General features: G+C 49.8%; 1 protein-coding gene across 2 annotated transcripts in view; it reads left to right on the plus strand.

The window, feature by feature from the left end:
- MYO18B (myosin XVIIIB) overlaps nt 1-23951 on the plus strand; it is a 231471-nt gene that overhangs the window by 189479 nt on the left and 18041 nt on the right. For both annotated transcript variants that reach the window (XM_088659924.1, XM_088659925.1), the window contains exons 39-40: nt 10116-10249; nt 17765-17932. In XM_088659924.1, the coding sequence (XP_088516050.1) occupies nt 10116-10249; nt 17765-17932 (302 nt within the window). The remainder of the gene's footprint in view (nt 1-10115; nt 10250-17764; nt 17933-23951) is intronic.

Below are 23951 nucleotides of genomic sequence, written 5' to 3' on the forward strand. Positions count from 1 at the left end.
AAAGGCTGGCATTTATGAGGTGTTAATCAGAACTCTTTGTTAATCCTTTTCAGGTAATAATTGCTGGGGGTTTTGGCCTTCTGTTCCCTGATTTTGGTTAGTCTTTAACTTTGCTGACTGATGGGATTGTAGAAATGCCTGAACGCCTTTTGATTTTAGAATATTTTGCCAATAGACATCTGGGCTGGAGGAAAATGTTGCAAGATACATATTTACTAAAAGTGTTTCTGGACATATTTATTTTGAAAAATGTGCCACTAGCATTAAGGGGGGGGCACCAATCCTGATGGTGAACAGCATAAAATCTACAGTAAAAACCACATTCATAAAACAAAGGGTGGGTTCCAATGTTGCACTATTGTAAATGTTCTGCCTGTGCAAGAGTATCAGCTTGTCAGATGGAACAGCCTCCCCCTGACACACATGCTCTTCTGCGGGTTCTCCTGACCTCTAGCCAAACTCGGAGTGGAGGGAGGAAAGGAGGGAAAGCCCCATTGCAAGATTTGTTAGCAGCTGAATCCCACCCAAAATACCCTCAGGGTCAATGAACCCGTCTGCAGAGGTGAAGGGAGACCCCGAGGGTTGAATACAGGGAGGCACCACCATCTGCACTGGCATGAACACTCAGCAAAGCCCAGGGCAGTCTCCAGCAGGTCGCACGCCCTGACGCTGAGGGGCGGAGATCGCTCCGGCGCCCCCGCCCTCACAGGGCGCAGCATGGTTTCCGTGCGGCGCCCTGCCTACCTGCCCGGTGCCCTGGCACACCGCACCACCAGGGGTCTACCTAGAGCCGGCCCTGGCAAAGCCCCCCTCCCAGCCCATAGAAGCACTTCCTTGCAAGTTCATTCTCCTTGCTCACACAGAATCATAACACTGGAAGGGATGCCAATTGTCATCTCAGGAATCTCAACTAAAGCATCCATGACAGATGAGCATCTAATCTCTGCTTTAAAACCTCCAAGAAAAAGAGTTCACAACCTCCTGAGAGAGTCCGTTCCATAGCCAAACAGCTCTTACTGTCAGAAAGTTCTCCCTGATGTTTAGTTGGAATCTCCTTTCCTGTAACTTGAAGCCATTGTTCAAGTCATGCCCTCCAGAGCAGGAGAAAACAAGCTTGTGAAAGCTGTGGATATATTTGAAGACTAGCTGACCCGGCCACGCATTGCTGTGGTTCTTTCCTGTGATCCCCCCCACCAAGTCCCGATCCCTGGCGTATCCTGCCCCTCCTCCCTCCACCCCGGCTCATCCCTGTGTTTCGGTAGAATACCCTTCCCTCTGTTGTCCCTGGGGAGTCTTGGCCCCTCCCCCCTGTATCTCCATACCTTGGCCCCCACCCTTCGAAAAGGAACTGTTAGGTTCTGGGTTCTATTTCCCAGAATGCACTTTTGTCTGAACCCTCTGTTGTCCCTGGGGAGTGTTGGCCCCTACCCCCAGTATCTTCCTACATTGGCCCCTACCCTTGGAGAAGGAGCTGTCAGTTTCTGGGTTCCATTTCCCAGTATTTACTTTTGTCTGAGCCCTCTGTTGTCCCCTCCCCCCTGTATCTCCATTCATTGGCGCCTGCGCACGCATCGTGAACATTTCTGTCAGGGGTGATGATGTGCCCTGGGACCAAGAGAATTACTTAAAGAATCCCAACCCGGGGGGGGGGGTCAAATAGTGAAGCCCCGTAGCAACAGACAGGCCCAGATAGAAGAAGGGGGGGTCATATGGGCCACTTGGCGCGGGCCTCCGAATCTAAAGGGGGCCTCGGTCAGCATATTCACAATCATTAAAATGAAAAAAGTAACAAAAGGGTTAAAAACAGGGCCACATTATCTACCTGGCCCGGGCCCTGAAAGGGCCTGGCAACAGAAGGCGCATTCTGAAGCATCCGAGTTGTTCAGTTCCATAAAAAACCCAGGAAGTGGCAAGGGGAAGGTAGGGAATTGTAAATGGGGTGGGGGGTGGCCACTGCAAATATCTGGGGAGAGTAAGTGCATGGTTGTTGTTGTTTTTTTAAAAAAGACACAGATGCTTACAATCAGTTGTTTCTCCTATAATAAGCCATAGCAGGATTTGCGGAATATAAGCCATACCCCGAAAATAAGACATAGTGATAGGCGCAGTTCTGGAGGGCCCCAAGGAAGAGGCAAGGCTGGACGCATAATAAAAAAATAAGACATCCCCTGAAAATAAGCCAATGTGGGGTTATTTTAGGAATAATAAATATAAGACGGTGTCTTATTTTTGGAGAAGCACGGTAAAGCCTAGGTTAAAAGGGGCACGGCTGCCTTTACTTAAAATGGCCGCCGCAGCCTCGCATATGACACAACGCCCACTAAATTATAAAGCGAAAATCCCTCACTGTGCCCCCAAGTGCGTGTTAGGAGAAATGATGAATGACTGCCTAATGCTGCCAGGCGTTTATTAATGCAGCCACCGGGAGAGGCTTTGGGCTTGGGGTGGAATAGCTGTTTTGGTGGTTGCAAGGCCTCCTGTTTTACAGGATCTCGTGGCTTGTGGGTGTGGCGTGTTGTTGTGGCTAATCCCTGTGACTGCCCCCATGTGTCCCGATCCATGATCTATTCAGTTTGCCCCCCCTCCATATCTCATGACGTTTTGAAGGATGGTATTTATTTTTGTCTTGTGGATTTGGGGGCGGGGTAGTGGTGCTAAATTGTAAAGTAAAAAACCCTTGCCGTGCAGGGGCCTACATAAATCAATGGCCGTGCTGCGTTCTGTGCCACACACACCCCCGGGCAAGCCCCGACCTCCACTTGGCAATGTTGGTTTTTTGGTGGGTTTTTTTGGAGGGGGGTAGTGGTGCTAAATGGTGAAGTAAAAAACCCTTGCCATGCCCCCAAGTGCGTTGCTGTGGGTTATTCCCCCCCCCCGGGCCTGTCAGGGGCCGAGGCCGTGCTGCGGCCTGTGATAATGGCCGACTTGGTGGTTTCAGTTGCTTGGTTGATGATGTCATTTGGTTTGTGGGTGTGGCTTAGATTTCACAGGAAGGGAGGGGGTGGAGGAGGGTATAACGCCACTTGAGGGCGCTGTTTGACTTGGTGGATATCCAGGTCTGTACCTGCCCTGGTGTGTGATTTGAGGGATTTTTGCCCCCCAAAACACTTGGGGAGTGGCCTGGATCGTTGTGTCAAAATTTCAGGACGATCGGTCAAGCGGTTACGGAGAAAAGTGTAGAACGCAGTTTCACAATTTTTACATTTTTTTATATATAGATGGCTATCATATCTCCTCTTGGTCCCCTCTTTTCCAGGCGAAACATACCCAGCTTCTTCAACCATTTCTCATAAGGCTTGGTTTCCAGACTCTTGACCATCTTGGTTTCCCTCCTCTGCAAACATCTCAGCTTGTCAACATCATTCTTAAATGGAGGGCCGAAGTTTGGGGATGCCTGGCTTAGAATTTCAGTTGTTTTTTTTTAAATGAGCCACACCCTCCCCTACTTTCCAAGCAAGGCTTGAGTGATGCTTCAGTGTTAGAATCCCAGATGAGAAAAGGAACAGGATGTAGCCAGTTCTTCTTTTGTGATGTTGGTTTCCTGTGAGATTGTGCCAAAATCTTCCTGTATAAAAGCCCACTTCAATCATCATCCAATTTCTTGTAAATACCCAAGTTCCATCATCAATAATCCTGATGCGGTTTTGAGTCAAAGACTCAAGGTATGCTTAAAATATCAAGCGGGTGGGGGGGGGGACACCAGAAATGTAGTACATTTTACAACTTCAGAAGAGTGCAATTATGTTGAACACCCCCCTTCATCTTTTAAAGCAGCATCTCTCGCTCACATACCATCAAACCTTGTGTGACTCCCATCTTAGCGATGGCATTAAAATAGATTTTATACCCAAAATAACTGCTTTGACGCTTAAAACTTCCTGGGTTTACAAACAAACAGACAGAGTAATAATCATCATCACTTGATGTCTCCCGAATGCAAAGCAGGGAGCTCTATGGCAGGCAACTCTTAACAACAACTCCCCTTTTCAAAAACCAAAATCCACCCAGGCCCTTAGAAAAGACTCGGTCTTTCCTTTTCCCCAAGGCCAGTCAGAGAGCTGAAGAAGCAGCATAGCTAGCCGCCTGGCTGCCCAGGGTGGCAAACCCGAAGGCACCCCGCGGGGTTGTGTCCGTCGTGTGCATGCATCGCGCGTCACGATGCATGCGTCACGACGCACGACGCATGTGTCCCGGTGCGTGACGCGCACGTCGCAACGGACGCTGCATGCGTGCACAGGAGGCATGCGACGCGGCAAACCCCACAAGCAAGCCACGGAGTGAGGCAGTCTCGCTTGCATCAAGGTTTCTCCTCGATGGTGGCGGCTGCGTCGTGCAGCTGCCTCCATCGGAGGTGGTCAGCCCCATCCAGCCTGCTGCCCCCCCCCCCGCCCAGCCTGCTGCCCGGGGTGATGCGCCCCCGCCCTCCCATTACTACGCCACTGAGCTGAAGAAGTATCTTGGTCAGGATGAGAGTAAATATTTCCGTTACTGTCAAGAGTACCATCTTGAAACCTACCAATCGACCTCCACACACACATGCTGCCTCCTTTGTCCTGCAGTCAGCTTGTCTGAAGCTGACAGGGCAGGGCAGAGAGCCAGGAGCCACGAGTGGAGGGCAGCCAGAATGGCAGCCAGGAGGGCAGGACCAGAGAGCAGTCAGGATCAGAGCGCTAGCCAGGAGTCAAGAGCAAGGCTAGAAATGCCAGCCAAGCAACCTCTAGGGAGGTTCAGCTGGATGTCATAGAATCACAGAATTGTTGAGTTGGAACATATACTGAGGGTCACCTAGTCCAGCTCCCCGAAATGTCATAAGTTCCTAGGAGACATCATGAAAGTGCTGGCCGGCTCAGGATGAGGAGGGGGCCATTGGAGGACCCCAGGGAGGCTGGTGTTACTAATGTCACTGTCCAACATGGTGAAATTCTGTAACTTACGTTGCCATTATATTATTGCATCCCATTCATTTCAATGAAGACAGGAGTGCCTGGCGTGCTCTGGTCCATGGGGTCATGAAGAGTCGGACACGGCTAAACAACTAAACAACAACAAATTCATTTCAATGCAAGGAAACACAAAGCAAATGGTGGGGGCATAATCAATTATGCATTGTTTCTGGACTGAAATAAACAACAGCAAATATCAGTTGTATTCACTGAACTGATTTTTGTTCCAGACACAGTGTAGGACCTAAGTCCCACCCGGGTATTAGGAGCAATGGAACCACACAAAGAGGCAACATGCCAGGCAGGATACAACAAGATTTATTTGCTCAGCATATGCTAAGTAAATGGTGCAGTGCAATCAGCTCGCAACCTGCACCCAGAATTGTGGATTTACAATACTTTTATACAGTCAAAAACAGGCCAACACCTTATTTCCTTAACTACAAAAACACATGTATTCCAAATGCCATACACCCTTCTCCCTTATCTGGTCCTGTGAACCCAGCTTGTACTCCCCTCCTCCTTTACTGGGCGTGTAGAGAAAGGCAGGCATTTGATAACAGTTTGCAAGCTACATGCCCATGGGGCCCCCCTCTATTACAATGTGCTGTGTATTTGAATCCTAAATACTATACAACTATTTTCATATCAATTATATGTGTCTTAAATAAAAGTACTGGCCCTTCATTAGGACAAATAAACAAACACTGGCAATTTCTCCTCCCGTTTCCATCAGAATTCTCTGACATCATGAGCCAGGTGATTTGGCCAGGCCAAATCCACAACAGACTCCCCCCCCCCCAAATTCTAAACTGCACTTCAGACAGACCCCAGGCCTGTGTACACAAAGAACAATGGAGTAAAACCTACTATCCAGCATAAAGCTTGAGAAATTGGAGCAAGCTGCAAACAGATGCAGCCCCCTGAAAATGCCTGGAGAAGGAAGGGAGCTCACAGACCCAATTTTACAGGACTTTCTATTCACCACCCAAGTGCAACTATTGGGCTCCAAACTTTGCCTCTCAGTGATCCTAGTTCTTGACCCACACAAGGGATGTTGCTAGGCCCAGGAGCAAATTAAAAGGGTGGGTTCCTGGGGTCTTTCTGGTTTTGCAGGATGCCTAGCAGCCCTGGAGGCCAAGTTCTGTTTAAAACAAACATACAAAGCCCAGCAGAAAAGACCCAGGACTTGGAGGTACCTGCTACCGTACCAACATGGCTTCTGCACACGAGCTGAAACCTTTTCTTTTGCCTCCCTCCAGTTTGCTCTGGGTCAGCCATGGCAGTGCCTTACACCTCAGTGGATCCATCCATTTTTCCTCCCCCAGAGCTTCTAAATCCTTGTGACAGTTTGAAAACCTTTCAGCTTTCAAGTTCCACCAGAAGGCAATAACTCAACTGCCATGCATCCCTCCTCCCAGATAAAAAAGATATGTGAGCACCATGCAAAGGGGGGGGGGCATATGCTGACATCGAGAGGCATCTGTTGTGGGGGAACAAAAATTATATTGCTGATGAAAGCCCCAGAACTTGCATTGTTTGTTAATAATAATTTATAAAATCCAGATTGAGAAAACTGCTCGTGGGTCTTTTAAAAATACATTTTGAGCCCAGTCATGAGTGAAGGAGGCAGCCACATTTCCCAGATCTTGCCAAACAATTCCTCCTCATCGTTGTTGGCAGGCAAACACTCTTGGTTGTCAGGAAGAGAGAAAGGAAAGGGGTAGGGGACTGAAAGAACAGAGCCAGGCAGTTGGGATGAATTGAGCTTCATCTTCGGGAGAGGGAGGAGAATTATTTTAATATATGTTGTCATCCAAATGTTGGAGGGGCTGAGTTTGTTCTGAATCAATGGGTTGTTTGCCTTCCTGATTCTCATATACAAATTGCCAATTACAGCCACCGTTACCTGTTCGACATTGCATGTTTTCTCCCCAGGAGATGCAATCTTTCAGCGCCTGCCTCTGTCGCTATAAAAGTGGGTCATGCATTCCACAAAGCTGTCAGTTATAAAAAAACATTTTTAACACTTGCCTAGCCATTCTTCAGGTTGCTCTTTTAGACTTCCAGTAAGGGAGTGACACAAGATAGAAACTGCAGCTCAATCCCACTGTCTTAAAGTTCCAGGTTCCATATGTCAGCATCATAGAATCATAGAATTGTAGAGTTGGAAGGGACCCTGAGGGTCATCTAGTCCAACCTCTTGCAGTGCAGGAATATCAACTAATGTATCCATGACAGATGGCCATCCAACCTCTGCTTAAAAACCTCCAAGGAAGGAGAGTCCACTGCCTCCCAAGGGAGACCGTTCCACTGTCAAACAGCTCTTACTGCCAGAAAGTTCTTCCTGATTAGTCAGAATTTCCTTTCTTGTAACTTGAAGCCATTGCCTTGAGTCCTACCCTCCAGAGCAGGAGGAAACAAGCTTGTTCCTTCTTCCATGGGACAGCCCTTGAGGAAGGCTATCCTATCTCCTCTCAGTCTCCTCTCTTCCAGGCTAAGCATACCCAGCTCAGTGGCCAACTAGATGCCTCTGGGAAGCCCACAAGCCTGTGCAATGGTCAAGCTGATGGGAGTTGCAGTCCTAAAAGTCTCCTCTCCTGCCTTAGGGCCTTGTGTGTGTGTGTGTGCGTGTCTGCATGTGCACATAATTTATGTTATATATTTAATATAATACTAGCTGGCCCAGCCACGCGTTGCTGTGGGTTGTTGTGTTAAATGGACCTTTTCCTGTTAAATGGACCTTCAGAGTCTCCCTTTAGAGTCCCCTCACCTGCCCTGTCCCAACCTTGACTCCCCTACTGTAAGTTTCAAAAATAAGACACCCCCCACGCATGTTCCTGAAAATGTCCCCACCCTCCACTGCTTTGGCTGACTCAGGGTCCTACCTTCCCCCCCCCCATGGCTGTTTGTTTTTGCCTGTGGCCTACTGGGCAATGGTGAGGCCTACTCATTTTTCCCTGTCCCAACCCCCCCACCCCCCACTACTTTGGCTGACTCAAGGTGCTCCTCCCCCATGGCTATGTGTTTTTCCCCTCCCTTTGTTGTGCCTCATCCCTGTGCCCCCCCCCATTGTGAAAGGCCCTATTCTGTTTGTTTTTGCCTGTGGCCTACTGAATGGTGTGGCCTACTCAGTTTTCCCTGCTTGGCAATGCTACGGCCTATTGAAAAAGCTGGGCCTTGTTGCTGCAAAAGAACTGTTTTCAGTTAGTTGCTGTGGGATTTTGTGATGTCATCTGGCGGCGCAGCTTTGGAGGCAGCAGTGTGCGATCTGCCTTTCTATTGGATGCTGCTGGAGTCTTCAGAGCTTCTGGTGGTGACGTCTAATTTGAGCGCCACTTTTTTGTGTTTAATCATTATTTTAGGTGTGAAAGGTGTGGGTTTTTTGGGGGGGGATTATGCCAGATCCCTCCTTGATGGGCATGGAACGTTGTGGCCAAATTTGTTACATTACGGTTCAGCAGTTACAGAGAAAGGCTGTGACCTCATTGCGTGCAATGCCTACATTTATATATATATAACCTAGCTGACCCGGCCACGCGTTGCTGTGGGTTTTTTTGGGGGGGGGGGTTATTGATGTCATTTGTGTTTGGAATGGTAATGGTTGCATAACTTGTTTTTTGTTAGTGTTTTGATGTAATATGCTTTTCCGGATGTTTCAACTTTGTGCTTGTATTTATGGTTTTTATTTTTTTGGTCTGCTTATGATTGTGCATTTTCGTTTGTTTGTTTTGGTAGTTTTATTTATGTTTTTAATTTTAAGAAGTGTGATTTCCCCCACCCTGTTATGATTCATGATGTTTCCTGTCCCCCCCCCCCCCGGCTTATCCCTGTGATTTTTACTGTCTTCTCCCCACCCTCAGTTTATTCCTGTGATTCCCCCTCTCCCGCATGCAGTTTTTACATATATAGATATAGATAGATAGATGTGGCTTAATGGGTTTTTATGGTGGTTTATTAAGGTGGTATTTTTAGTTTTGTAGGGTGTTTTTTGTTTGTGGGTCAGAAGTGGGTAGGGTTTAAGATGTGGGTGTGGTGTGTTTGTGTGTTGTGTATTTGTAGTGTGAGTAGTTGGTGTGGTGTGTGGTTTTAGAGATTTTGGTATGTGTTGTTGTGTATTTTGTATTTTTTTGTTTGTGGATTGGTTTTTTTTTAAATGGTTTTGTCCCTCTCCCACCACCACTGCCCTCCCCCCCCTGCCTAGTGGGGGGCTGGTGGCCTGGCAGGGGCCTAGGGGCCTACATAAAACAAAGGCTGTGCTGCGGCCTGCAATCCGGGTGCTCCCCCTCTCCTCCCCTGGGCCTAGTGGGGGCCTGGCAGCCTGGCAGGGGCCTACATAAAACAAAGGCCATACTGCGGCCTGCGATCCGCGCACTCCGCACTCCCCCCGGGCCTAGTGGGGGCCTGGCAGCCTGGCGGGGCCTACATAAAAGAAAGGCTGTGCTGCGGCCTGCAATCTGGGTGCTCCCTCTCTCCTCCCCTGGGCCTAGTGGGGGCCTGGCAGCCTGGCAGGGGCCTACATAAAACAAAGGCCGTGCTGCGGCCTGCGATTCAGGCACTTCCCCTCCCCCCTGGCCTAGTGGGGGCCCGGCAGCCTGGCGGGGCCTACATAAAAGAAAGGCTGTGCTGCGGCCTGTGATCTGGGCGCTCACCCTCCCCCCGGGCCAAGTGGGGGCCTAGCAGCCTGCCAGGGGCCTAGGGGTCTGGTAATGGCCGCCTTGGTGGTTTCAGTTGCTTGGTTGATGATGTCATTATTTGGCGCCGCCCTTCAGAGCTTTTGCTGGTGACAGCGTGCAATTGGATTCTGCTGGAGTCTTCAGAGCTTCTGCTGGTGATGTCTAGTTTGCGTGCCACTTTTTGCGTTTAATCATTATTTTAGGTGTGAAAGGTGTGTGTTTTTGATAATTTTTATGCCATTGACTGTGCTGGCTAGGGCTGATGGGAGTTTTGGTCCAAGAGGAGGCCTGCAGGTTCTGGTTTAATGAGCGACCTGGGTTGTCACTCAAACCACTGCACTATACTGTCTTTCTTCAAACCACCTTCCATTTTCTAGAATAAAGCACTATACATTAACAGAAATGCATCGAACAAAGGACCTGTTAAGGACTGCCTTGCTTGCATTTTGCTTCCTGAGCCACTACTAACCCCCCCCCCCCCGCTCATGTTCTCTAGGAGAAGCAAGTGGACGAGCTCTCTGCAGTGAGGCAGACGTTGCAGGCAGACCTGGAGACCTCCATCCGCCGCATTGCGGACTTGCAGGTGGCTCTGGAAGAAGTGCAGTCGAGTGACGAAAGTGACAGGGAGAGGTGAGTGTGCTGGCAGGACTGGGTCTCCACCTCTCAGGCCAACCTTACTCTTCAGATTCCGGGCTCCTGGCAGGGCCACCAGCGGGCGCTTTGGGCTGGCACCATTAAAGAGGCCTGGTTGTCTGTGTGGGGGAAAAAATAAAAACTTGTGAAATCAATATTTATTTATTTATTTTTTAAGAAAAACTGTGGCTGGGGGTGGAGCACCCAGTGCAGTGTGTGAAAAAAACCCAGAAGGCACAGCCCCAGAGAGCCTTCCCAGGTCAAGGGGTGGAGCAGAGCTGGCTAGAGGTGGGGCTTTGGAGCTGGGTGTTCTGGGTGGGAGCGCTATCGCATCTCAATGCCCCTGTGAAGTAGCTTGACTAGGAATTGGTGGCTGTGGCACATACTGTGTGTGGAAAGGCCTAAAGCTCTGCTTGGCCTGCAGAAGGCTTCTGGTCCAATCCCCAATGACTCCACCACACTCCTTGGCAGCAAATTCCACTGTCGAACAGCTCTTACTGTCAGGAAGTTCTTCCTAATGTTGAGGTGGAATCTTCTTTCTTGTAGTTTGAATCCATTGCTCCGTGTCCGCTTCTCTGGAGCAGCAGAAAACAACCTTTCTCCCTCCTCTATATGACATCCTTTTATATATTTGAACATGGCTATCATATCACCCCTTAGCCTTCTCTTCTCCAGGCTAAACATACCCAGCTCCCTAAGCCGTTCCTCATAAGGCATTGTTTCCAGGCCTTTGACCATTCTGGTTGCCCTCTTCTGGACACGTTCCAGCTTGTCAGTATCCTTCTTGAACTGTGGTGCCCAGAACTGGACACAGTACTCCAGGTGAGGTCTGACCAAAGCGGAATACAGTGGTACTATTACTTCCCTTGATCTAGACGCTATACTCCTATTGATGTGGCCCAGAATTGCATTGGCTTTTTTAGCTGCTGCATCACACTGCTGACTCATGTAAAGTTTGTGGTCTACCAAGACTCCTAGATCCTTTTCACATGTACTGCTCTCAAGCCAGGTGTCTCCCATCCTGTATTTGTGCCTTTCATTTTTTTGCCCAAGTGTAGTACTTTACATTTCTCCTTGTTAAAATTCATCTTGTTTGCTTTGGCAAGACTCTATCATAAGGTATTCATCTTCTACCTGCCTCGCTGGGATCCACATGTTTTCTGTCACTGGAGCCCCCTCCCACGCTACCAAGTATTGCAAGTGATTGCCCTGCCACCTGGAGTCGATAATTTTTGTGCCCTCATTGTAGAGCTCCCTTTCCTGTATTGTCGGGGGTGAAGGTGCCACTGACTCCCCCCTTTGATACCTATGGGGCTCATGGTACTTGGACAGCAATGATCTATGGAAGACAGGGTGCATTCTCATGGATTCAGGGAGCTTCAGCCTAAATGAAACCGGGTTGATTTGGGCTTCTACTTCGAAGGGTCCCAATCGTCTCTGCGCTAATTTCCTGCAAACCCCCCTCTGCAGCAGCCCCCTGGCCGAGAGCCACACCTAATCTCCTGGTCGGATTTCTTCCCCTTCCCTCCTGTGAGCGTCTGCAGCCCTTTTGTAGGTTTCTTTTGCCCACTCTAGGTTTTCCTTCAGCATTTGGTGCACAATGCTACCATCTCTTCCATGAATTTTTCTGCTGCGGGTACGCCCACCACTTCTTCTCCCCTCCCTGGAAACGCCCTGGGGTGTAACTCGTAGTTCGCCATAAAAGACCTGATTCCTGTGGACGCGTGCACCGCGTTGTTGTATGCAAACTCTGCCAAGGGCAAGTCATCCACCCAGTCCGTTTGTCTCTGATTAACATAACATCTCAAGTATTGTTGAAGGATTGAGTTAACCCTTTCTGCCTGACCGTTGGTTTGTGGGTGTCTTGTCGACGCCAGGCTTAACTCCACCCTCAACAGTTCCATCAGTCAACGCCAAAAGCGCAACGTGAACTGACTGCCTCTATCGGATAAAATATGTGTTGGGATGCCATGCAGCTTAAACACGTGTTCCATGAACAGCTTGGCTGTCTCCTCGGCCGAGATCGCCATAGAACATGCAATAAAATGCACCATTTTGGTCAGCATATCTACCACAATCAAAACAGCTGACTTCCTCTGTGATGTTTGGAGATCTGTGACAAAGTCAATGGACACTGTTTCCCAAGACCTGTTTGGGGTTGGTAGTGGTTCCAACAAACCTCCCCTTTTGCTTGTTGACACACCCCATACCCTCTTACATAATCTGCAATGTCCTCCCGAACCTTGGGCCACCAGAACTCCCATGTTACAGGGTGCATGGTTTTAAGTTTGCTAAAATGCCCAGCTGTTGGGCTGTCATGCATCTGCTTCAGGATTCGCGCCCTGAGTCTATCCCCTGGGATATAACAATGCCCCCTTGTAATACAGCAATCCTCCCCTTTCTTCAAAACCTCGATCCCGCCCATCTCCCTCTTTTAGGGCGAGTAATTTCTTTCTGGCGAAGTAATCAGTTTTGGTGAGTGCCACCAGTTCTGCATCTCTTGCAAGGGTCACGCTGCATACCCACTGCTCAAGTCGGAAGACTTCTCGTGCCACTGGTGGGCCCTCCTCCACCATCTACTGGGGCTTCCGGGACATAGCGTAAACCCTGAGATTCTGCTCCCCTGGCACATACTGAATTTTGAAATTGAATCCTGTAAAAAAACTCCGCCCACTTTATCTGTCTCTGGTTCAGGTACCTGGCAGTTCTACAATATTGCAGATTATTGTGGTCTGTACAAACCTCCACCTGATGTGCTGCGCCCACTAGGAAGTGCTTCCACTGTTTCATCGCAATGTAAATTGCCAAAAGCTCTTTATCCCAGATCGTATAGTTCTGCTCTGATTTACTCAGCTTCCTAGAGTAGAATGTGCACGGCAGCCAGTCGCCACCCTCTCCTGGCTGCAGAAGTACACCCCCCCACCGCGCGGTCTGAAGCATCTGTTTCCAAGTGCATGGGTCTTTCGGGGTTAACGTGCAGCAAGTTCTCTTCAGAAGCAAAAGCCACTTGAGCTCTACAAACACCCATTGTGCTTCCGGCGTCCAGGCAAAAGGCTTCTTGCCTCGCAGACAGTCAGTAATTGATGCAGTCAGCGTGACGTAGTTCTTTATGAACTTTCGGTAGAAGTTGGAGAAACCGATGAACCGCTGGACATCCTTCTTGGTTCTTGGGGGGTCCCAATCCAGTACTACTTGTACCTTCCCGTGGTCCATGGCGAGACCTTTGCCTGTAAGGCTGTACCCTAGAAACTCCACCTCCGGGACATGGAATTCGCACTTCTCAAGCTTCGCATACAATTTATGTTGCTGTAACTTTTCCAACACTTCCATGACATGCTGCACGTGTTCTTTCTCATTCTGCGAATACACTAGGATGTCATCAAGGAAACATACACAGTTCTTGTACAGTAGGGACCCCAAAAGGTGGTACATGAATGCCTGAAAGAAGTGGGTGCCCCCCTGCAAACCAAAAGGCATAACCAAATACTCAAAACTGCCCAGCACCGTGTGCATGGTCGTCTTCCACTTGTCCCCCTCCCTGATCCTAATGAGGTTGTAGGCCCCCCGCAGATCTAGCTTAGTGAACCCTCTCCAGTAGGTCGTTGATGCGCGGCAAAGGGAATGAAGTGGGCTGGGTCAGGCTGTTCAACCGCCTGTAATCCACCACCAGGCAGGGCTGTGGAGAGTCCCACTTATCCACGAAGAAGACTGGACTCCCCCCCCCCCCCCGCCACATTGGACTTTCTGATGAAACCCCTGCGCAAGTTTTTCTCGATGAACTCTTTCAGAATCTCCATCTCTGCGTCCGACATGGAATACAGTTTCCCGGGTGGCAGCCTGGCTCCTGGCACCAGGTCTATTTTGCAGTCATAGGGCCTATGGGGGGGGGGGGGTAATCGGTCAGCCTCCCTTTTGCTGAACACGTCCTCGTAAGCGGAATAGACCTGGGATACCCTCTTCCCCCCAGTGGAGGTTGCCATGGCCACCTTCACTTCCGTGGGTCCCTTGCCTTCTGTTGCCAAGCAATGCCCCACGCAATGGGCCGACCCAAACGTGACCGTGCGCTGATGCCAGGAGATGACCAGGTCATGCGCCACCAGCCAACTCATCCCCAACACCAACCACTGCCAGCCCCGCCGACTCCGTGACATTAAAGGCAATGGTCTCTACGTGTTTCCCCACCCTCATTCTCATGGGTGGTGTTTGATGAGACACATCTCCCCCTAGCAGCGGTCTCCCATCTATCATCATGACCTGCAGAGGGAAATCGAGCAGAAGCAAGTGCAACTGGTGTTCCAGCGCAAATTTGCAGACGCTCCACTGGCTATTAAAGCGTTCAGTTCTATGGGGTGGCCGTTCGGAAGCTCTAGAGTCACTTGCACCACTATTGCTCCTTCTGGCTCAGCTGGTTGGGGCGCTTTCACTGCTTCTCCGCCCAGTTGCTGACCCCGCTCTGCAGCCAGGCCCCCTCGTTTCCCTTAACCTTGTCTGGGGTTTCTTCGCTGGTCTCCGCAGCAGCCCCCACCATTCCCTCTCATTCCTTGCGGTGAGGGCATGATTTGGCAAAATGTTTGGGCTGGGAGCAGAGGAAACATTTGTGTGAGTCCTTTCCCCCTCCAGGCTCCGCCTTCTTGCGTGCCCCTGCGCTGAAGAACCCCTTGGTGCTGGCTCCTCCAATCTCCATGGGCTCCTCCCCCCCTGCTCTCTGCTGCCTGCCAGTAGCAGCTTCAGGAATGTAAGGAATGCAGCTGCTGGACCAACGGTTTGTGCGGGGTTGTCCCCTTTCCTGCGCCCACGCTTCCTGACGCACCTCAATGGCCAGAGCGGCTTTCATGAGCACGTCCATAGTCTCCAATTTTCCCACCCTGGAAAGTTTGTCCTTCACCTCCGTGCTCGAGCCCTCCTTGAACATGGCCATGGTCTGCCCTGACTCCAGGGGCCACCCTAGAGAACTCCCCCCCCCCCAGTACTCGCGTACAGTCCAGTTCCCCTGTTTCAGGTTCAGAATTTGCTGGGACGTTACTTCCATCTCTACATTGCTCTCGAACATGATGTCCATTGCTTCCAAAATTTGGTTTAAATTCCCCATCGTGGGGCTAACCCAGCAAGGGTCTAACCCAGTCTCTGGCAGCACCCTCCATATGGGAAATAATGAACGTGACCTTATCCGCGTCAGTAGCAAAATCTGCCGCCTGACGCTTCAGGGCGAATGTCACTTCAGTCTTAAACCCGTGGTAGTGTCTGGGGCTTCCCCTGAACTTACACAGCACATAGGGCACCTTGTGCGCCGTCCTCGCTGTGCGTTCAGCTTCCTCCTGTACCTGGGCTCCATCCAGTCACGCTGTGAGTTGGGCCACTTGCACTTGCAACACAGTGTTCTGTAACAGCAAGTCCTGCATGGTCAGACCCCCGCCAGCCGCTCCATGATTCCCCCCCCCACGGCCGACCCCATGGGCCCCGCCACCACCGTGGGCTGCTCCTACCGGCTGCTGCAAGACCAACTGCTCCTCGTCGGCCATCGCCTTCTCACGCGCGCTCTCCTGTTGTGGAAGCCTCGAAGGAGTTCCGGATTGCTGTCAGGGCTGTTGTTCAGCTTCCCATGACCAAGGACCACCAAGGCTTGATGATGGGTTTTCAAGCTTTATTGCTATATGCATATGTACAGTTCAGAGTTCAGAAATACATGACCGCCTATACTGAGTCAGAATCCGGAACTGGCGCGCGTCTCGTTCTGCACCAGCAGAATAACCTCAGCCCGCCTCTTTTCCTCCTTTGCTCTTCCTGTCTATGGACCTCAGGGGAGGGAGCAGGACCAGACCCCTCCCCCGAACTGCTCAACAGCCTCCTCGTTGCCCCGACTTCTGAAACCTCCCCTGCTGCAGTAGCTTTGGACGCCTCTTCTCCTGCACGTGCATCGGCAGCATCCCCAAGCCTCTCCGCCTCGCTTGGAGCCCTTGCACCGCCTTCCGGTTCGCTCTCCTGCCAGCCCTCCTCTTGCTCGACTGTTCCCCCAGGTTCCTGTCTCTGTGCGAACTCACTCCCCTCCCAGGGGCCCCTGACACAGCCTGTGGCAGAATAGTGGCAACCCTGTGTTTGTTTACTCAGAAACAAATCCCTAGTAAACATATTTAGTGTTTGCAGCATTTAAATTAATGGTCTCTGAGTCAACACTTGGACCCTAAAAGTTTATAAAATTATGTATGGTAGCTTTTTACCTTCTCTCATAATACACCAATGAAGCTGAATGTTGAAAGATTTAGGACAGGTAAAGGCGCTGTGGGTTAAACCAGAGAGTCTAGGGCTTGCTGATCAGAAGGTCGGTGGTTCAAATCCCTGCAACGGGGTGAGCTCCCGTTGTTCGGTCCCAGCTCCTGCCCACCTAGCAGTTCGAAAGCACATCAAAAGCGCAAGTAGATAAATAGGGACCGTTCCGGCGGGAAGGTAAACGGCGTTTCCGTGCGCTGCTCTGGTTCGCGAGAAGCAGCTTTGTCATGCTGGCCACATGACCCGGAAGCTGTCTGTGGACAAACGCCGGCTCCCTCGGCCTATAGAGCGAGATGAGCACCGCAACCCCAGAGTCGGACACGACTGGACCTGATGGTCAGGGGCCCTTTTACCTTTTTAAAAAAACATTTTTCTTCACACAGCACAGATTTAAACTATGGAACTCACTCCCACAGGAAGAAGTGACAGCCACCAATTTAGATGGTTTTAAAGAGGATTAGACAAATTCATGGAGGTGGAGAGGGCTGTCCATGGCTACTAGCAGTGGAGGTAGCCCTACATCCGAATATCAGAAATCGTGGGGTGTGGGAGAGGGCTGCTCTTGGGCTTAGGCCCTGCTTTGGGCCTCCCCACAGGCATCTGGTTGGCCACCGTAAGAACAGGACAGTGGACTATCTGGGCCATGGGCCTGATCTATCAGGTTCTTCTGATGTTCTTACTTTGGGAGTTTGCTTTCCATACCATAACTGAGCTCACAGTTTTCGCTCACACACAATAATCTGCTCCAAAATTATTTATTCTTGCAGCTTTTAGTGTCTTCCTGCTAAATAAATTATAGGGTTGAGTACAAAATATATAAAAATCATGCATAATAAACCAAAATCCTCTTTTGTAGAACAACCAACCTTAGAATCAATCTTGTGAAAGTGAGTAGCCCATCAAATTTATCCAAAGTAAGGAAGTTTTTAGTGAGTGCTGAAAACCCATCTGAGTTGTCAACAGTTTAACATATGACAGGAAGGCATTCCAGATTTGGGGGTGGACAATCAAAAACATCTTCTGTTTTGCAATTTAATCTTCTGTTTAATCTTCTGTTTTGCCATTTAAAGTACTCACCCTTCCTCCAGGCAATTCAGGATGGCGTGCATGGACTGCCCCACAACCCATGGTGGCTACAGCTGATTGTAGTTGTAGTCAAAAAACACCCAGAGGGCATCCAGTGGGCAAAGGCCTCTCTCCTTGCCCATTGAGCTTCACAACAACCCTTCTGTGTTCTCCCACTTACAGCGAGAGTCAGCTGAGTCTGGGGTCAACCATGAGCTTGAACTTGGAGCCTGAAGAAAGCATCAAATCGTGGTCCAGTTTGGCATCAGCAGGGCCCTCTCCATCGGGTACCAGTCTGGCAGGAAGCCTCTCCAGGCAAACCATGGACAACCGTGGCACCAAGAGCCTGAGGTGAGACTCATTCTTAAGTGTACAAATAGGGGTGTCTTCTGTTCTGCGCAATGCAACAGGTTTGTAGAAACTAGGGCTGTGCATGTCCACCCCCCGGATCAAATTCAGATCAGCCCCAACTTGGGACAATCCAGACCTGACCTGACTCCTATGACTGTAGCGTGATCTGGAAAATGGAGGCCCTGTGAGCTTGCTGCATTTTAAGACATCACCTTCCCTTCCCAAAGGCATACTAATTAGGGCGATTCTAGCCCTGAATTGTAATCTAGAGCTGTCAGTGAGCAAACTCCAGCTCCCCTCCTCCCCCTGGTGTTTACCTTATATAGTACTGTAATTAAAAATTGCAACACTTTATGTGTGATCTTTTTAACTTGAGAGAGCTTTTTTATTTATTTAGTTGCTGAGGAGCCAGTCCCCTGGTGTGCTGAGCAGGGCAGTGGGGGCTGTGTAAATTCTGGCAATGCTATCCAGCCCCTCTCTCTGATACAAAGGATGGACCTTCTCTCTGTGGGTTGGAGCTGGCAACCATCCCTCCCACCCTGGCTAGCAGAGAGGGGAGGGGTAGAGAGAGCCTCCAAAATCAGGGCCAACGTGCTGCTGGATCCCAGATCCTGGGGACTGCTGCTGTGCTCTGGCCTTGCCTCTGTCTGACCCATTGTGTGAACTCAATTGTATTTCATCTGATCCATCTACTGCAATTATTAAGTTTGCAGATGATAATACCATTCAATTCAATTTTATTTACAGTCACAGACCAGGTGATACTACCATAATGGGTCTAATTACAGGTGGAGATGAATCAGCGTACAGGGGGAAGGTTCAAAAAGTATCTACATGGTGCCTAGAGAATAAAGGTAAAGATAAGGGACCCCTGACAATTAGGTCCAGTCGCGGACAACTCTTGGGTTGTGGTGTTCATCTCACTTTACTGACCGTGGGAGCCGGCGTTTGTCCGCAGACAGTTTTTCCGGGTCATGTGGAACCAGAGCAGCACAGGGAAACGCCATTTACCCTCCCGCCAGAGCGGTACCTATTTATCTACTTGCACTTGACGTGCTTTCCAACTGCTATGTTGGCAGGAGCTGGGACCAAACAACGGGAGCTCACCCCGTTGTGGGGATTCAAAATCAGTCATACCAACAGGCTAAAAAACAGTTTCTATCCTTGGGCTGTTTGGCGGCTTAATGGAAAATAATATAGTGCAACTGACTTTTGGGGTAATGATGATGATGATGATGATGATTATTATTATTATTATTATTATTATTATTATTATTATTCATACCCCGCCCATCTGACTGCGTTTCCCCAGCCACTCTGGGCGGCTTCCAACAGAAAAATGAAATAAAATAATCTATTAAACATTAAAAGCCTCCCTAAACAGGGCTGCCTTCAGATCTCTTCTAAAAATCTGGTAGCTGTTTTTCTCTTTGACATGTGATGGGAGGGCGTTCCACAGGGCGGGTGCCACCACCAAGAAGGTCCTCTGCCTGGTTCCCTGCAACTTGGCTTCTCGCAATGAGGGAACCGCCAGAAGGCCCTTGGTACTGGACCTCAGTGTCCGGGCAGAACGATGGGGGTGGAGACGCTCCTTCAGGTATACTGGACCAAGGCCATTTAGGGCTTTAAAGGTCAGCACCAACACAAGCACACAGAGTGCAATGAGATTGAGTGTTCGGGGGAGGGGGGAGGATTGGTTAATTTCATTGTACACAGGTTGTACATCGACAATAAAAGTATCATCATCATCATCATGGGCCTTTGGCCTGATCCAGCCGAGGGATCCTTCCATTCTTTCAGGCTGACTTGGAAGGCTGCTCAGCAGCCAGTAGCTGCAGCTTTGAACAAAGTCTGCCTTCATTTGTTTATTTACTCCACGGATCATCTTCCTAATCCCTGTCATTCTGGAAGAGAAGCAAACCAGATATAAAATCTCTCTCTCTCTCTCTCTCTCTCTCTCTCTCTCTCTCTCTCTCGCAAATGTCAAATATTTAGAGGTCTCTTCAACTTTAATTTTTCAAAGACCAGTTCCAAGCAATGGCATTTACTCACAACGTGGGTCGCTTGCTGATATTCAGCTCTAATAAAGGTCTGCAGGTCCTTTCAGGGAACAAACGTCTTGAATGTATGCAGGTGATTCTCCTCTAGGGATTTCCCTCTGTTTCAAAGGCTCCAAAGCAGGAAAATCACTTAGCAAGACCCACAGTCCCCCCCCAAAGCAGCAGCCCCTCAAATGCCATTTTTTAAACAGCACTGCTAATACGAGGTGGGGGGAAGATTGAGATTTCAACAGAGGAGTTGTTGCAGTAAGGATGCACTTAGCCCTTTAACCATTGACTATTCTTGTGCTCCAGCTCATCCGCCTTCCAGATTATCTCTCCCTGCCCTCAGATTCCTAGGTGGGTATTTTCAGGACTAAACATGCCTTTGGAACATGAGTGCTGGTGGTGGCAGGGAATGAGCTTGAATGGAGGAAAGAGTTGCAGTTTAAAAACAATCAGCACCAGGTGCAAAGATGAATCCCCCCTCTGCTCAACATGCACCTCTCTGTGAAAAACAGTCTTCATTTTTAAAGAATTGACCATTGGGAAAATGCTGCCATAAAGATCCAGCAGTCGCATTGCATGAGCTCACGGTGCCCAGGGCAGGTGCATGTACTCTGGAGGGTGCGCACGCATGCGCCGGGTGTGTGTGCATGGAGGGTGAAGCAGGCCACCATGGCACCCCAGCCCTCGCCACTGACATCGCTGGAACGATCCCGCACAGCACTGGAGCCAAGCAGGGCCACGCTGTGCCACCTGCTCGCCTGCACAGGGGGGAGACTGACCAGCCAGTGTGGCACTTGGCGGGCATGAACCAGCTGCCCCCACGCCGGTGCCCCCAGCACACCCTGACCCAATGCCCCTCTCCGTGTGTGTTAGTTCCTCTGATGCCGGGAGAGGAGTGGTAGGCTATGCTGGGGGTGCCTGCATGGTGTGTGTGCCTGCTTTGCAGCCCCTCAAAAATCTGTGCTCCGCCAGATTGGTAGCTGGGCCCCTGGCTAAAAGGCCACCTGGGGGCCCAGCAGTAAATGATGTTTCTGCTACGGCCATGGCATGAGAGCACATAAGAGTCCTGCAAGGGGGCCACCTAGTCTAACATCCTGTTCTCACAGTGGTCAACCAAATGCAGGACCCAAATGCAGCAGGATGCACCTCGCTGGTGACCACTGCCTATGGTACTGGAAGTGGCACACAGCCATCATGACGAGTGGCCATTGACAGGCTCCATGTGTTTACCCAGTGCTCATTGAAAGCCATCCATGCTAGTGGTGCTCATAACATCTTCCGTTACCAAACCCCACAGTTTAGCCATGCGCTGCATGAAGAAATACATTGATTCAGGACAGACTAAAGAAAGTCTGTGCTGGTCCAGAATCAGCTTTGTTGGATGTTTCCAAGTTTTCATGTTCTGAGTGAGGGAGAAAAATGTCTCCCTAGTCACTTTGCCCATGCCCTGCATAATTTTATACCCCTCAATCATGCGTCCTTTTTCCACCTTTTTTTTCTGCAGCAGCAGCAGAAAGAAAATCCCTGCACCAGCCACAGAGTGTTGGTGTGTGTGTGTTGGGGAACGGGGGGGAGGGGCTTTAGCACCCTGTGCTGAGGGTCCCCTGAAGTCTGGCACCAAGCCGGGTGTGGGGTTTACGAGAGGGAGCAGTTGTCCTAAAACAGCATCAAACAGTGTAGTGCTTATTGATTGTTTGCTTTCGTTTCTCTCCAGCAAACATAATTTTGGCTGTGTGTGTGTGTGTTTGTGCGTGTCACTGGCAGGGAGGGGCAGTGGAAGGAGCAGGGAATCAATCTCAAGCATTTCTCCTGGATTTAGCCAAGCAACAATGCCCCTTTATTAGTTCCCGGTACTGTACGTGCTGTGCCATGAAACTCTGCAGAGTTCTGGGTAGTTTTGCAAAGTTTGCGTAACACAGAGAATATTAGAGCATTTGGAAAATAGCGTTGTCAGCTAAAGAACTTGCATGTGCTCCTTGTGAGGGCTTATGCCACCTTCCAACCTGTAGTGTAGTTTGTCAACTTCAGTGGAGGGGAGGGGAGCCACCAGCTGGCACCTGTGGACTTTTGCTACTCATCTGAAGCTAGCACGGTTCATCCGCCTGGAGAAGAAGAGAGTGAAATACTTTGACAAGCAGGGAGAGCAACCTGACCATTAAGCAAAGTGAGGTAGCCAGTTTGGGGATCTCATGAAATCCACAGTTATCTTTGTGGAGGATGATGGCTTAGTGGTAGAGCACATACTCTGCAGGCAAAACATCTCAAGGTAGTTAGAACTGTGGAACTCCCTCCTGTAGGAGGCAGTGATGGCCATCTGCTTGGATGACTTTAAAAGAGGATTAGACATATTAATGGAGGAGACATCTGCCAGTGGCTGCTAACCATGATGGCTATGCAGCCAGGGAGAGGGTTGCTCTCATGCTCAGGTCCCACAGGCATCTGGTTGGCCCCTGTGAGAACAGGATGCTGCACTAGAGGGGGCATTGGCCTGATCCAGGAGGCTCTTTTAAAATTCTCATGTTCATATCTTCAGACAAGGTGTGGAAAAATCCCTACTTCAGACCCTGCATAGCCACTGCCTTTTGCAGTTAGACAGTCTTGAGCTGGACGGAGCAGGGTCTGACTCTGTATCAGGCACCTTCCCATATTCCTTTTCAAATGAAGATAAATGAAGCTAAACGCTAGAAGATTCAAGAGAGTCCAAAGGTCTTCCTCACACCACACATAGTTAAACTCTGGGATTTGGTACAGAAGTTGGGATGGACACCAGCTTGGCTGGTTTTAAAAGGCTTCTCCATCAGAACATCATGGGGTGATTTGTGCTCATGAAGGAAATTAACCCCTTCTTTTAATGCCTGGCTCCTACAGCATCTTGTTCCTAGAGACATGAAAGAATAAAGAGCCAAATTCAAGCCCGAAGAGTCTGACATGAAGAGGTCTCCATCACGGTTGCTGCTGTTGTGTCATTAGTTTCAATGCACTGCAGCAGACCTTAAAAGAACACACAGCGCAGCGCAAGCCAGAGGTGTGTGTGTGTACAGAGCATTGCAAGAGGCTGGATCTCGACCCATGGGAAAGTCAAAGGTGATGTGTGCAGGACTTAAGGTCACACAGCATCCAGCTGAGGAAGGTGGCTGCTGCTAGACTGGAATGAGTCAAATGTTAGATGAAAGATGCCACATCAAAACACCCTACTTCAAGTGAGATAATGTGCCTTGATGTGTTCTCCAGAGATAATCTAAAGAGATAATGCAATGTATTTGAGAGTTTGCACCATATGCTCTGCCTGTTGCTGCCAGAGAGGAGTGAGGAGTACTTTTTGATGGGGAGGCAAAAATGTGAGCTTCTTAGAGGAGAGGGAAACAAGATGAAGGGAGGCTGGCTGGCTGGTGGCCCTCCGAGGACCAGGGTACATATGCCCAAGCCTTGAGGCCTTGGACCTCAAATTTGTCTAAGTTCCCTCTCACAACCCAAGAAGCTCAAGGCAGCATGCATGGCCCACCCTCCCGCACCATGTCATCTTGACAACAACCCTGCACAAGACATTAGGCCTCCCATTTTATGGACTCGTGAGTTTCCCTCATAGTCACATTCTGTGGATAGGGTTGCCAGACTCAATAGAGGACAGGACTTCTGTGCCTTCTGTGCTTGGAAATGAAACAAAGGGTCTGCTGGTTTCTCTTTAAGGTTTCCAGACTCAAAAGAGAGCAGGGCAATTAAAGGCACAGAAGCCCTGTCCTCTATTGAGTCTGGCAACCCTATCTGTGGATCTATTGCCACATTTATCTGCTGGCTGTGCTGGCTTCTGTGCATCATTAGCCCCCACCCTGGCTGGATCACATGTTCCCTTCCCCATGCTGATGCCCTCCAATTACTCTCTGTGGTGCCACCACAGGTGGAGTATTGGGGACAGCTCTGGTCACCTTACCGCAAAAAGGATATTGTAGAGTTGGAAAAGGTTCAGAAAAGGC

This window comes from Zootoca vivipara, chromosome 16 (genome assembly GCF_965207765.1).
Source record: "Zootoca vivipara chromosome 16, rZooViv2.hap1.1, whole genome shotgun sequence".
Taxonomy (NCBI): domain Eukaryota; kingdom Metazoa; phylum Chordata; class Lepidosauria; order Squamata; family Lacertidae; genus Zootoca; species Zootoca vivipara.